This window comes from Chiloscyllium plagiosum, unplaced genomic scaffold (genome assembly GCF_037043375.1).
Source record: "Chiloscyllium plagiosum isolate Xiang-an unplaced genomic scaffold, Cpla_swu_hap1 HiC_scaffold_40, whole genome shotgun sequence".
Classification (NCBI taxonomy): domain Eukaryota; kingdom Metazoa; phylum Chordata; class Chondrichthyes; order Orectolobiformes; family Hemiscylliidae; genus Chiloscyllium; species Chiloscyllium plagiosum.
Genome location: NW_028270178.1, coordinates 69068836 through 69083415, shown reverse-complemented (window position 1 = coordinate 69083415; position 14580 = coordinate 69068836). Strand labels below are relative to the sequence as shown.

General features: G+C 48.1%; 1 protein-coding gene across 4 annotated transcripts in view; it reads right to left on the bottom strand.

Annotated features, from left to right (window-relative positions):
* Positions 1-3494: 3494 nt before the first annotated feature.
* LOC148138596 (uncharacterized) overlaps positions 3495-14580 on the bottom strand; it is a 51075-nt gene continuing 39989 nt past the window's right edge. For 2 of the 4 annotated variants that reach the window (XM_087981579.1, XM_087981580.1), the window contains 2 exons: positions 4785-4914; positions 3495-4253 (listed from right to left, as the gene is read on the bottom strand). In XM_087981579.1, coding sequence (XP_087837705.1) covers positions 4246-4253; positions 4785-4914 — 138 coding nt within the window. In that variant the 3' untranslated portion in view covers positions 3495-4245. The remainder of the gene's footprint in view (positions 4254-4784; positions 4915-14580) is intronic. The other 2 variants (XR_015753940.1, XR_015753941.1) reach the window with 1 other exon arrangement.

Below are 14580 nucleotides of genomic sequence, written 5' to 3'. Positions count from 1 at the left end.
CAGTGTAGTTGCGGAAGATGGATTGTTCCACATATCCTACGAAGAGGCAGGCATAGCTGGGGCCCATGCGGGTGCCCATGGCTACTCCTTTGGTTTGGAGGAAGTGGGAGGATTGGAAAGAGAAGTTGTTCAGGGTGAGGACCAGTTCAGTCAGTCGGAGGAGGGTGTCAGTGGAAGCGTACTGGTTGGTACGGTGGGAAAGGAAGAAGCGGAGGGCTTTGAGTCCTTCGTGATGGGGGATGCCCTTCTCACGCCTCCAACACACCCCATCCACCTGGACACCCCTTGCTGGCCTCTTACCTGCCCTCGACCTCTTCATAGCCAACTGCCGCCGTGATATTAACCGCCACCTGAACTCCTCCACCCCTCTCACCCACTCCAATCTCTCACCCTCGGAACGCGCAGCCCTCCACTCCCTCCGTTCCAACCCCAACCTCACTATCAAACCGGCAGACAAGGGAGGTGCAATAGTAGTTTGGCGCACCGACCTTTACACCGCTGAGGCCAAACGCCAGCTCACAGATACCTTCTCCTACTGCCCCCTTGACCATGACCCACCTCCCACCACCAAACCATCATCTCCCAGACCGTCCATAACCTCATCACCTCGGGGGATCTCCCATCCACCGCCTCCAACCTCATAGTCCCACAACCCCGCACCGCACACTTCTACCTCCTGCCCAAAATCCACAAACCTGACTGCCCCGGCCGACCCATTGTCTCAGCCTGCTCCTGCCCAACCGAACTCATCTCTGCATACCTCGACATGGTCCTGTGCCCCTTAGTCCAAGAACTCCCCACCTACGTTCGAGACACTACCCATGCCCTCCACCTGCTCCATGATTTTCGCTTCCCCGGTCCCCAACGCCTTATCTTCACCATGGACATCCAGTCCCTTTACACTCCATCCCCCATCACGAAGGACTCAAAGCCCTCCGCTTCTTCCGTTCCCGCCATACCAACCAGTACCCTTCCACTGACACCCTCCTCCGACTGACTGAACTGGTCCTCACCCTGAACAACTTCTCTTTCCAATCCTCCCACTTCCTCCAAACCAAAGGAGTAGCCATGGGCACCCGCATGGGCCCCAGCTATGCCTGCCTCTTCATAGGATATGTGGAACAATCCATCTTCCGCAACTACACTGGCCCCACCCCCCACCTTTTCCTCCGCTACATCGATGACTGTATCGGTGCCGCCTCGTGCTCCCACGCGGAGGTTGAACAGTTCATCTACTTTACCAACACCTTCCACCCCGACCTCAAATTTACCTGGACAGTATCAGATTCCTCCCTCCCCTTCCTAGACCTCTCTATTTCTATCTCGGGTGACCGAATCAACACCGACATCTACTACAAACCGACCGACTCCCACAGCTACCTTGACTACATCTCCTCCCACCCTGCCCCCTTTAAAAACGCCATCCCATTCTCCCAATTCCTTCGTCTCCGCCGCATCTGCTCCCAGGAGGACCAGTTCCAAAACCGTACAACCCAGATGGTCTCCTTCTTCAAGGACCGCAATTACCCCCCCCGACGTAGTCGACAATGCCCTCCACCGTATGTCTTCCACTTCCCGCTCCTCCACCCTTGAGCCCCGCCCCTCCAACCACCACTAGGATAGAACCCCACTGGTCCTCACCTCCCACCCCACCAATCTCCACATACAGTATATCATTCGCCATCATTTCCGCCACCTCCAAACGGACCCCACCACCAGGGATATATTTCCCTCCCTTCCCCTATCAGCGTTCCGTAAAGACCATTCCCTCCGTGACTTCCTCGTCAGATCCACACACCCCCCCCTCTCACCAACCCAACCTCCACTCCTGGCACCTTCCCCTGCAACCGCAGGAGGTGTAAGACTTGCGCCCACACCTCCCCCCACTTCCCTCCAAGGCCCCAAAGGAAACTTCCATATCCGCTAGAAATTCACCTGCACCTCCACACACATTATCTATTGCATCCGCTGCACCCGATGTGGCCTCTTCTATATTGGGGAGACAGGCCGCCTACTCGCAGAGCGCTTCAGAGAACACCTCTGGGACACCCAGACCAACCAACCCAACCACCCTGTGGCCCAACACTTCAACTCCCCCTCCCACTCCACCAAGGATATGCAGGTCTTTGGACTCCTCCACCGCCAGACCACAACAACACGACGGTTGGAGGAAGAGCGCCTCATCTTCCACCTGGGAACCCTCCAACCACAAGGGATGAACTCGGATTTCACCAGTTTCCTCATTTCCCCTCCCCCCACCTTCTCAGTCAAATCCCTCGAACTCAGCACCGCCTTCCTAACCTGCAATCTTCTTCCCGACCTCTCCGCCCCCACCCCACTCTAACCTATCACCCTCACCTTGACCTCTTTCCACCTATCACATTTCCAATGCCCCTCCCCAAGTCCCTCCTCCCTACCTTTTATCTTAACCTGCTGAACACACTTTCCTCATTCCTGATGAAGGGCTTATGCCCGAAACATCGATTCTCCTGTTCCTTGGATGCTGCCTGACCTGCTGTGCTTTACCAGCAACACATTTTCAGTTCCCACATTCTCCCTATGATAGTGTGGGTCCCCTCCAGGTGCACTGGTTTCCTCCCACAGCCCAAAGATGCGAAGGTTAACTTGTCCACGGCGTCCAGGAATGTGCAGACTAGGTGGATCAGCCATGGGAAATGCAGTGTTACAGGGATGGAGTGCTCTGGGCGTGATGTTCTTCGCATGGTCGATGGGGTTTGATGGGCCAATGTTCTCCTTCCACACTGTAGGGATTCTATTCTATGATTGAGGATAAAGGCTACACAGCAGGGTGTCCTTGGAGAAGGAGCATGTGGTGTGTATCAATGCTCTTGATGCCTTTACATAGAGGTGGGCACCGCAGGGGATATAGTGCTTTATCTCCACCGCTGCCCCCTCCGCACAATTCTACTTTGATTTAGTCCCTTCTCACTCTGTCACTTGTAATGGTTTGCTTGGCCCGTAATGGGCTTTGTTTGGAAATATTCTATCGGTTACACAAATGGTTTACTGCTGGTGATTACATGTCTAGATTAGAGTGGTGCTGGAAAAGCACAGCAGGTCAGGCAGGATCCGAGGAGCTGGAAAATCAACATTTTGGCAAAAGCCCTTTTCCAGCATCCCTCTAATCTAGGCTCTGGTTTCCAGCATCTGCAGTCCTCACTTTTGCACTGCTGGTGATTATATGTTAGCCAAAAGCAAAATGGCGTAATGATGATTTTGATGGCGGAAAGGTTGCTGTGATAACATTTCTGGGTCGGAGAAATAGGGAAAAAGAACGCTTCACGATTCACAGATCAAGAACTGAAAAGCAGTTAAATCAAACCAAAAGTTCAGAAAGGGAGGGAATATTTCCCTGGAGTTTGAGTAACTGGAAAGTGATGGTGTCCGGGAGAAGACAGGATTTTGTTTTACAAAAGATTAAAAGTTTTAAAACTGTTATATTCTGACAGATTAATTTATTTTCTTTAATTTTATTTGCTGTGCAAAAAAACTTTTACAACATTTTAAAACCAAAATTTACAAACCTTGTGTTAAAGATAAATGTGAAATACAATCCATCAAACCATCCCTCACTGAAAACTGTTGTGCAAGTGCAATCTCCTGGAGAATCCCTGCCCTGCCTACTCCTTCCTACCCGGGCTCTATGGCTATATACATACCTGGGAGATAGCAGCAGGAGGAGGCTATTCGGCCTTTCAATCCTGCTCCACCATTCAATGGGAAACAGCTGACCATCCAGCTCAGTCTCCTGTTCCTGCTGTGTTCCAATCCCCTTTCATGACTTTACCTCGAAGAACTATATCTAAGTCCTCCTTTGGTTTCACTGCCTTTTGTTCCAGTGATGTTGCGGTGTTACTGTGTGGGTGTAGGCAGGAGTAATGTGATGGTGCTGCCTCCTGGAGGATGCACTCAGCGTCCCTCATTATCCTGCAGTAACATCAACTGGGTTTCAGCAACTAGAGATAGAACCCATTTCCAGTATATGGGCATCACTGGCTCAGCCAGCATTTATTCCCCATCTCTAGTTACCCTTGAGAAGATGGTCGTAGGCTGCTGTCTTGTACCATTCACAGTCATTTGGTGCAGATAAACCGACAATGCTGGGAGGGAGAGTGTTGCAGGATTTTGGTCGAGTGATTCTCTATCTTTGGATCTTCAAATGCTGGTTAACGTAATCACGATCGGCACATGATTTTGAGATTTCAGTCTGCAAATCTTCACCATCTAGCACCCTGTATAAAGGAATATGTACAGATTAGAAATTCAGAATAGACTGTTTCTCTGGAATATCTTATTTTCCTTTCTTCCCTCAAAGCTGTAACCCTCCAGGCCACTTACTCTCTCCCACCATTCTGACTCTGCTACCCCCAAATGTACACCCTCCACATTCTCATGGAGTTGCTGATAAACAGATCCATGCCACCACTTCCCGTCCCTGGTTAGACTCTGCACCCTTTCTGGGTTCACTTCCTTTCCCTTCAGTTGCTGCAAGTCAATAATGTAACAGCAGAATGAAACAAAAGGAAACAGACAGGGAGGTGGCAGATCCTGGACAGAAGAGGAACCTTCAGTCTGGGAGAATGGGTCAGATCCTTCTTTGTTCCCCATTAGTTGATTCCCAACATTACAATGAATTGGGGATGGAGAGTGGTCCTACATGGGTGTGGTGACACCTTGAGCCCCCAACTGATCAATACTATAAGCAGATGCATTCCTCCTCCAGCCAATCACAGTGTGAAATACTTTCCGCAAAGTATACCTACCCAAAGCACATGCTCCAAAACCCGCCCACATTCTGTGCATGTACAATGCTGGGTTTCTCCGCACACGTGTGGTCCTTGCCTCAGGGATTGTGGGAGTTGTAGTCCCCATGAAGCCACTGGAGCCCTGTCTCTGGAAAGTGAATGAAAAGTGTGGACTGGAGGGTGTTGTGTATAGGATCCCCATTCAGACACACTGAACATATGGACTGTCACTGGGTTTTACTGAGACATCTGCTTCCACAACCTGATTTTCTGATGTAAGGAATATAGATTCAGCCAACTGGGGCGTGGGGTGGTTAATTGGAGGAGCAGGTTTTAAGCAGAGGTGGCTCAATAGTTAGCATTGCTGACTCACAGCGTCAGGGACCTGGATTTGATTCCAGCCTTAGGCGACTGTGTGGAGTTTACATGTTCTCCCCATGTCTGTGCGGGTTTCCTCTAGGTGCTCCAGTTTCATCCCACAGTCCAAAGATGTGCTGGTTAGGTGGATTGGCTATGCTAAATTCCCACAGTGTCCATGCCTGTGCAGGTTAAGCCATTAACCATGGGAAATACAGGGAATGGGTGAGTCTGAATAGAATGGTCATTTTTCGGTTGGTGTGGACTCTGCACTATAGGGATTCTATTCTATTCTCATGAAGAAGAATGTACCTATCTCAATGTGCTGTGAATCTGTGGAATTCCCTATTCAAAATGCGGTGGATGCCAGGACAATGAGCAAATTTAATGCAGAGATACAGATGTTTAATTTGCAATGAGATGAAGGGTGAGAGAGAGCAGGCGGGAAAATCCAGCTGACACCGAGGTGAGCTTAATCATCATGGTATTAAATGCTGGAAAGGGCTGCATTGCCTCTCCTGTGCCCAATGCTTATCTTCTTACAGTAATAACTGGAAAGCTGAATCCAAAACTCACCACCTTCACCAAAGAAGATTTTCGGAAAATGCAGGATAGTCAGGTGGATTAGCGTTCCAAACTTAATGCGGAAGCATGTAGGAGATAATGATTTTGAAATTTTAAACTGAAGGGAGTTAAAAATCACACAACAGGTTATAGTCCAACAGGTTTAATTGGATCACGACGAAGGAGCAACGCTCCGAAAGATAGTGTGTTTCCAATTAAACCTGAAGGACTATAACCTGGTGTTGAGATTTTTAAATTTATACACCCCAGTCCAACACCGGCATCTCCAAATCATGTAAACTGAGGGGAGACAGTGATTTATGGTTTTAGACTGTGTCGTACTATTCACACCGTCCAGAATACTCTGTTGAGAATATCTATCCCGTACTTTATGACAAAGCCAAGGTCTCTGACAATGAAAACCAAAACACCGAGGTAACATAGCCTCACCTTGTAATCTGATGAAAAGACTTATGATAAGTCTGGTTGAATTTAGAATACAGTTGGAAAGCGGGAAGATTAAATCCAATCCCAAGATCCTGTGCTTGAACAAAGGAGACTACAATAGGATGAGGCAGGAGTTGGCTAATGTAGACTGGAAGCAAAGACTTTAGGGTGGGACAGTTGACAGACAGTGGAGGAATATCAAAGAATTTTTCAAACTGTTCAGCAAAAGTATATATCAGTGAAAAGGGAGGACTGTCGGAAATGGTGTAATCTGCCATGGGTGGCTAAGGAAATAAGGGAGTCTATCAAATTGAAATTGAAAGCATACAAATTGGCAAAGACCAAGGAGAAACTAGGAGATTAGAAAAACTTTAAAGCTCAACAGAAAGCTGGATGGGATTGGGGGAGAAAAGTGATGAGTAGCTATCCCCAGGGCCAGAATAGCAGTTTACCCTGCTAGAGGGGAACCTATTGTGTTGGGAACATATGGCCTCTGTAATTGTTGAAGCACTTAACTGTTACCATAGAGATAATCCTGATCAAGTTAAAAATCACAGCACACTCCAAAAACTTGTATTTCCAAATAAACCTGTTGGACTATAACCTAGTGTTGTGTGGTTTTTAACTTTGTTGATCCCACCTCAACCCCGGCTCCTCCAAATCAGAATCCTGATAGACAGCCCCACTGAAACTGAAGCGCCTGTCAGGCACTTGAGGGAGCCAAAGGGGCGTGGGGGAGGGGTGTGTGGTTTAACCACAAAGTGCTGAACAGAACTCGACTTTTTAACTGCTGTTGCCATGGAGATAATCCTGAGAGATAGTCTCTATTCAAAGTTACAAACCACAAAGCTAGAAGAATGGGAGCCGTACACCGGACAGGCGGGGAGTTACCTGATGCTGCCTGGAGGCATTTTGCACGTAAAATATCCAGGTAACTACCATGTCTCATTAATAAAGATTCAAAGAAGACCTCTCAGAGTTCTGTGCCTAGTTATTCCTACCCAGCAGGGGTCAGGAATATGAGGACACAGCAGTCAGGCTTCACAGTGAGGATATGAAGAACATGCCAATAATTGATAAGGAGACTGAGGAAGGTGAGGACCTATAAATAACCATTATCATGAAAGAGTTAGAGCTGGGCAAGCTAATGGAGCTAAAGGTAGACAAGTCTCTTTGCCCTGATGGAATACATCCCAGGATACCAACAGAGTTAAGGGGAGAAATAGCAAATGCACTTAGTCATAGAATCCTACAGCAGAGACAGGCCCTTTGGTCCAAACTGGCCATGCCGATCAGAATGTCCATCCATGCTAACCCTATTTCCATGCACTTGGCTCATCTGCTTCTGACCCTTTCCTATCCATGTATTTTTCCAAATGCCTTTCACATGTTGTTAACAGACCCGCCTCAACCACTTCCACTGGCAGCTCAGTCTGTACACATACCACCCTCTGTATAGAACAGTTGCCCCTCAGGTTCCCTTTTAGTCTTTCTCCTCTAACCTTAAACTGATGCCCACCAGTCCTTATTCCCTGGGAAAAAGGCTGAGTGCATTCACCTTACCCAGGCCTCTCATGATCTTATACACTTCTTTAATATATTCCCCCTCGGTTTCCTCTGCTATAAACAAAAGAGTCCTCGCTTGTCTAACCTCTCCCTGTAACTCAGACCCCTGAGACCTGGCATCATCCTTGTAAATTTCTTCTGCACTTTTCCAGTTGAATAACTGAAACCTACACTGCATCCATCACATTTCCCGTGTTTCCCCACGGCGCTGGAACCGACGTGACACCGCCAATGGATTACAATCCATGATCGATAATTAACTCCATTACAACAATTCCATTTTCACAGCTTTTTCCATGATGCAGGAATCCTTTTGTCTTTCTGGTTTCATGGTAAATTGTCCTCATACAAAACCAATCTGGGGCTTAACTGTTCCTGGGAAATGTGCCATGATTTTTTAGACTTTCAAAAACCAAATGAAATTTCTCTCCACAGTCCCCACGCTAACATGGACTTCGCTGTCTCAGTACTTTTTCCAGTCACGCTGACATTTTAGATATTCGTCCACAGGCAGAATACACACCTTTCGTTCCAGATGAAAAGGCCAATGATATCCAGATCGGCACGGATCCAGTAACTATCAAAACTGAACATGAAATACAATGTGAATTTCTCAACTACAAATTCCCCCTTGCAGTACTCCAGAACAGAGAAAAAAAAAGTGCTGCAGATCCTCAGCAGGTCTGGCAGTATCTGAAATGGTGACAGATGCAGGAAACATTGCAGCCTTGAAGAAGTGTTCAGATGATGACACCAGGCACGTGCGCTTGATAACCAATATGGAGAAGATGGGGGCATTGTGTTCAACAGTTTTATACCAGAGACTCTGACCCCATTTTATTCCGTGTTTCTCTGAGATTCCCTCTTTTCAGAAGCAGGTAGGAGTGGGAAGCAGTGGAGAATGTAAATGATGTGTGACCTTCCTAGTGAGAGGATTCGAGTACCGGAGCAGGGATCCCTTTCTGGAAGGGCCTTGGTGAGACCACACCTTGAGTACTGCGTGTACCTTTGTTCCCCTTTCCAAAGGAAGACTCTCCTGGTTACTGAGAAAGAGTAAAGGAGGGTCACCTGCCTGAGTCCTGAGATGTGTAGATAGTTAAGGGCTGCAGATGCTGGAAGTCAGAGTTTATACAATGTTGATCTGGGGAAGTGCAGCAGGTCAGGCAGCATCAGAGGGGCAGGAAAGTTGATGTTTTGGGTCAGGACAGTTTGTCAGTCCGGATGACTAGTCCTGACCCGAAACATCAATTTTCCAGCCCCATCGTATCCATGCTGGTCATCAAACGCCTATTTATTCTAGTCCCACGTTCTGGCACTCCGTGTAACATCTTGGTGTGATCATCTAAACACTTCTTCAAGGCTGCAATGTTTCCTGCATCTGTCACCATTTCAGATGCTGACAGACTTGCTGAGGATGTCCAGCAATTTATTTTCTTATTGCAGATTTCCACCATTTTGCTGAAGCACATAGAGTCATAGACATGTATACAGCTCCATATTTTGTTGACTCACATTTCTGAGATGGCAGGACTGATGGCTGAAGAGGGACTCAATCCTCGTTTAATCCTCCTTTTCTTTGGCTTTCTGAGCTGCTGACTACATCGCTAATATTCTACCTCCCATTCCCTGACCTGATTCGTACCCATCTAAGCCGACACTTTAGTTCCCAACCCCCTGCCAGACTAGTTAAAACCTCACCAATGGAACTGCAAAAGCCCCCATCAGATTTGTCTCAGCTCTGCCCAGGGGTAACCGATCACGCTGGTATAGGACCCACCCAGAAACAGTCCCAGTGCCTGAAGAATCTAAACCTTTCTCTGGTACACCATTTCCCCAGCCACACATCCAGCTGATCTACCCTCTTATTCCTGCTTTCACTAGCACATGGCACTGGGAGTAAGTCTGACATTATTACATTTCAGGAGCTACATTTTAATGCATCTCTGCTCTCCCTATATCTAGCTTTCAGGCCCTCATCCCTCTGTTTAGCGATGTTGTTGGTATCTGTGTGTTCCACCACCACGGGCTGTTTAACTCCAGCTCCAGAAAGTCCTGCAGCCTCCCCATGATATTGCGGATCCTAGCTTTATGGAGGTAACATACCATCCTGGATTCATGTCTGTGGTTACAGCAGTGCCTGCCCTAACCCTGAGCATTGAATCCCCTGTCACTATAGCCGTGTTTCCTCTCTTTCCTCCCGCTCTGTGCAGCGGAGCTCTCTGTGGTGGCATGACCCTAGCTGGTGCTGATTTCCCGAGAAGCTACCCCACCCATTCCCGCCCTTACAGAATCCCAAGCGGGATACAGTATCTGTATGAGAAGGGGATGACCACTGGGGACCTCTGCACCCCCTTCCTGAGCCTTTTCCTTGATCTGATGGTCATCCATTCCCTTTCTGCCTGTGTAGCCCTCACCTGCAGTGTGACTAACTCACTAAACATGCTGTCCATAACATTCTCAGACGCTCCACAGTGAGTCCACTCACAGCTCCAGGTCTGAAAAGCAGGTTCCCAGTAACTGCAGATGGACACACTTGCAGCACACATAGCCGTCAGGCACACTGGAACGTCCCTTATTTCCCACACTGTACAAGAGGACCACACCACGGGTCTGAGGTGCCCTATCACAACATCTCTCTACATTCATCTCGTTACTCCCATTAAGAAAATTTAAACGAGTGAGCAACCTTCCTTCACTTCAAACATGTACATTATAATAAAAAAAAAATCTTCACTTCAGCAGATATGTCATACTTTAAAAACTTAAATACTCAGCAGGTATCACTGAGAAATTGGCTGTTCCCATTGGGACCACGTGAATTACTGAATGGCCTGAACTAAACTTGAGTTTCAGCTTCACCTTCTCCCAGTCTCACCTCACTCTGTTTACACCCAACTCCAAAATACTCTCATTGAGCCAAGCAGCCCTCACAGTGCAGCCCTGTCGTTTTCAATGTCTGCTCATACCTACATTGCCCTCAGCCTCCTGTACTGTTCTAATGCATCTCAATGGGAGCTCAGGAACAGCATCTCATCTTTCAATTCAGCCCTTTGTAACCACAGAGTCAACATTGACTTCAGCAGTTTCTGGATGAACAGACAGTTGTCAGAATCTGGAACTTTCCACCTGAAATGGTGTTGGAATTTGAGTCCACAAGGAAATTCTATGAGAAGCTTGCAGGGAATTGGAAGTCGGGAGTTTACAGGTTATCATGAAGTGGGTGACTGGGACTATATCTGGCATTTGGATAAATCTATGCTCTCTCTCAGGCCAATACCTCCTTCCACAGCTGCAGGGCCAAGAATTGAACACATACCCAAAGGGTGCTCTGACCATGAACTTGAACATCTTTCTGCTTTTTGCTTGACAAAACTATTGGTGACATTTTCCCAGAATGAACAAACCTTTCTCGTTCCACAGTTAAATGCCAATGCTATTCAGACCCTGATGACTCCGCTGACTGTAGAAACTTGTTTTTGAGATCCCAGTCTCAATTATTCTCAATTAATATCCTAGAAAATGAATTCGCAAAACAAAGCTCACAATCAGTGCAAGGTGAATAGTGAAGGCGAACACTTCTCTTGGTATGTGTTTGATGTGTAAACACTCCTCTTGAAATCACCCCGCCCCCCTCCCCAAAAGAGGACATGTGCCTGCGCCTTGCTGTACCTTGCCCCAAATAAAGATGGCGGCCATAACCCAGGACCGCTCACTGCCTGAGGCCCACAGCTGTTTTCCTCTTTGCTGCAAACGTGGGACCAAGATTTTCTAATTCAGATTAACGACCTACACAGAGTGTAACTAAACCCTCCCAGTCTACACTGATACATCTCATCCGGTTTCTGCTGCCACTCTTCCCTTTCCGCCTCCTGCACACACCAAGGGTCATCACGGGTTCTGTGACTCTTCAGAAGAACCGAAGACAGCTGGGAAAAGTAGAATCCCTATAGCGTGGAAACGGGCTCTTCGGCCCAACAATTATACACCCACCTTCCGAAGTTCATCTCACTCAGACCCATTCCCCTCCCTATTACTCTCCATTTCCCCGGACTAATGCACATCCCTGAACACTACGGGAAATTTAGCTGGGCCAATTCACTGAACCTGCACATCTTTGGACGACAGGAGATAGGGGTTAAAGAGTAAATAATAGGTGGGGATAGAGTGCAAAGAGAGACAGGAACATTTGTAAAGACAAAGGAGTGAATAACGATCTGGTGGGAGGGTGGAAAGCTGTTAGTGGAGGAGACAGGAACCTGGTAGCATCTGAGTGGCTGTGGTGGAAATGGTGACTGATGAGTTACATTGTGGCTGCAAAAAGGTCCCGGAGCTTCAAGTTGCCTGTCACTTTAACACACAAGACTGTTCCCTGTCCAACATCTGTCTCATGCTTACTGCGGTGTTCCAGTGAAGCTTGATACAAGCTGGCAGAACACTCCAGAACATACCAAATGGTCTCCTATTTCAAGGACTGCAATTTCCCCTCCCACGTGGTCAACAATGCCCTCCAGTGTATCTCCTCCCCTTCTCACATCACTGCCTTTGAACCCCACCCTTCCAACCCCAACAAGGATGGGATCCCCCCCACTCCTCACCTTCCACCCAGATACAACACATCATCCTCTGCCATTTCCACCACCTACAATCAGACCCCACCATCAGAGATATGTTTCCCTCCCCTCCCCTTTCAGCATTCCACAGAGACCATTCCCTCTGTGACTTCCTCGTTAGGTCCATGCTCCCCACCAACCCATCCTCCACTCCCAGCACCTTCGCTTGCCACTGCAAGTGGTGTAAAACCTGTGCCCACACCTCCCCCTCACCTCCATCCAAGGCACCAAAGGATCCTCCCACATCCAGCAGAGAATTCCCTGCCCACCCAAACACCTCAACTATTGTGTCCTTTGCTCTCAATGTGGTCTCCTCTACACCGGGGAGTCAGGACACCAACTTATGGAATATTTCAAGGAATATTTCTGGGACATATGCACCAACCAACCCCACCGCCCTGTGGCTGACCACTTCAGCAACATGCCCTCCGCCACCACGCTGCCAAGGACATGCAAGTCCTGGGTGTCCTCCACCCCCAAATCCGAGCCACCCGATGCCTGGAGGAAGAACACCTCATCCTCTACCTTGGAACCTTTCAACCACACGGTTTCCTCATCTCCTCTCCCCCACCTTATCACAGATTCAACCCTCCAACTCGGCACTGGCCTCCTGAACTGTCCCACCTGTCCATCTTCCTTCCCAATTATCCATTCCACTACCCCATCTACATCTACCTACTCTCTTCGTAGCTCCCTTCCCCCCAACCCCAAACACCCCTCCCTATTTATCTCTCAGCCCTCTTCCCCCACTCCCACATTTCTGATGAAGTGCTTACATGCCCAATATGTCGATTCTCCTGCTCCTTGGATGCTGCCTAACCTGCTGTGCTTTTCCAGCGCCACACTTTAACACAAGCTGGAAGAACAACACCTCATTTCCCACTCGGGGACCCTGCAATCCTCTGGCTTCAACATCAAATTCAATAATTTTAGGTCCTGAACTCTCCCACGTCCTAGTGTCTTTGCCCCTCACCCCACACACCAGTCTTTTTTTTACATAGCCTGGCATTACACACCATCTATGGTTAGCTACTAACAGTCCCCATAAACAGCTATTCACCCTCCCCCCGCCAGCCAAATCATTATCCACTCCTTTGTCCAACTGCTCTTATCTCTCTCTTTGGACTCTATTCCCCCCTATCATTTACTCCTTAACCCCTACCTTCTGCATAAAAACCAACATTTTTTTCTCAGTAACGTCAGTTCCTGAGGATGTGTCACTGAATCCAAAATGCGAACCGATTTCTCTTCACAGATGCTGCCCGATCTGCTGAGCTTTTCCAGTACCTTCTGGTTGTTGTGTGTGAGTTACAGCATCCGCAGTTCTTTTGGTTTTAATTTACTCGTAGTATCTAATTCAGGTCCAGCAGACGGAAACAGTGTTTATCAACCCTCCCAGTCCACACTAACTCCATCTCTCTCCCAGTATCTGCTGTCTCTCCCACTCCTTCACATTCAGTCCCCCCTCACAGTGACACTGCGCCTGCAAAGCTGATGGTCATGTGTTGGCCTGCTGGACCCACCCATCATTCACTCCCATTGGCTGGAGGATCACGCCAACTCTCCTATTGGTATGAAGCTGTGTCAATCAGCCAGGCCCCATTGTGACCCGAGTGGTGGGATCCTCCCAGGTGCATCAGAGGCTGAGGGGTGACCTCAGAGGTTTATAAAATCAGGAGGGGCATGGGTAGGATAAATAGACAAGGTCGTTTCCCTGGGGAGGGGGAGTCCAGAATGAGAGGGCATGGGTTTAACATGAGAGGGGAAGAATTTAAAATGGATCTTAGGGGCAATTGTTTTTCCCATTGAGGTTGGTGCGTGTATGGAATCTTCTGTCGGGAAGTGGAGGATGTTGGCACAATTATACAAATTTGGCATCTGGATGGGTATATGAATAGGAAAGGTGTAGAGTGATATGTGCCAAGTGTTGGCAAATGGGACTTAGATTAGGTTGGGATATCTGGTTGGCATGGACCAGTTTAACCAAAGGGTGTATTTTCATGCTGTACATCTCTACGGCTCTGCCCTGTGATGAGCTTCATCATTCACATTGAATGGGGCAGTATCACAGAGCACAGGGGCTGGGGGCTATTCAGCCCATTGGGGCTGTACTCTCTCCCTCTGAAGATGGTGCCAGTCAGTCCCAACTCACCTCCCATTTGGACATAGCCTTCCAAATCCTTCCTTTAAAAAGTTAAATTTCAAATTTGTTTTGACAATAGCTACTGAATCTGCATCCAGCTGTCTTTCAAACTGTTCCAGATGCTCAG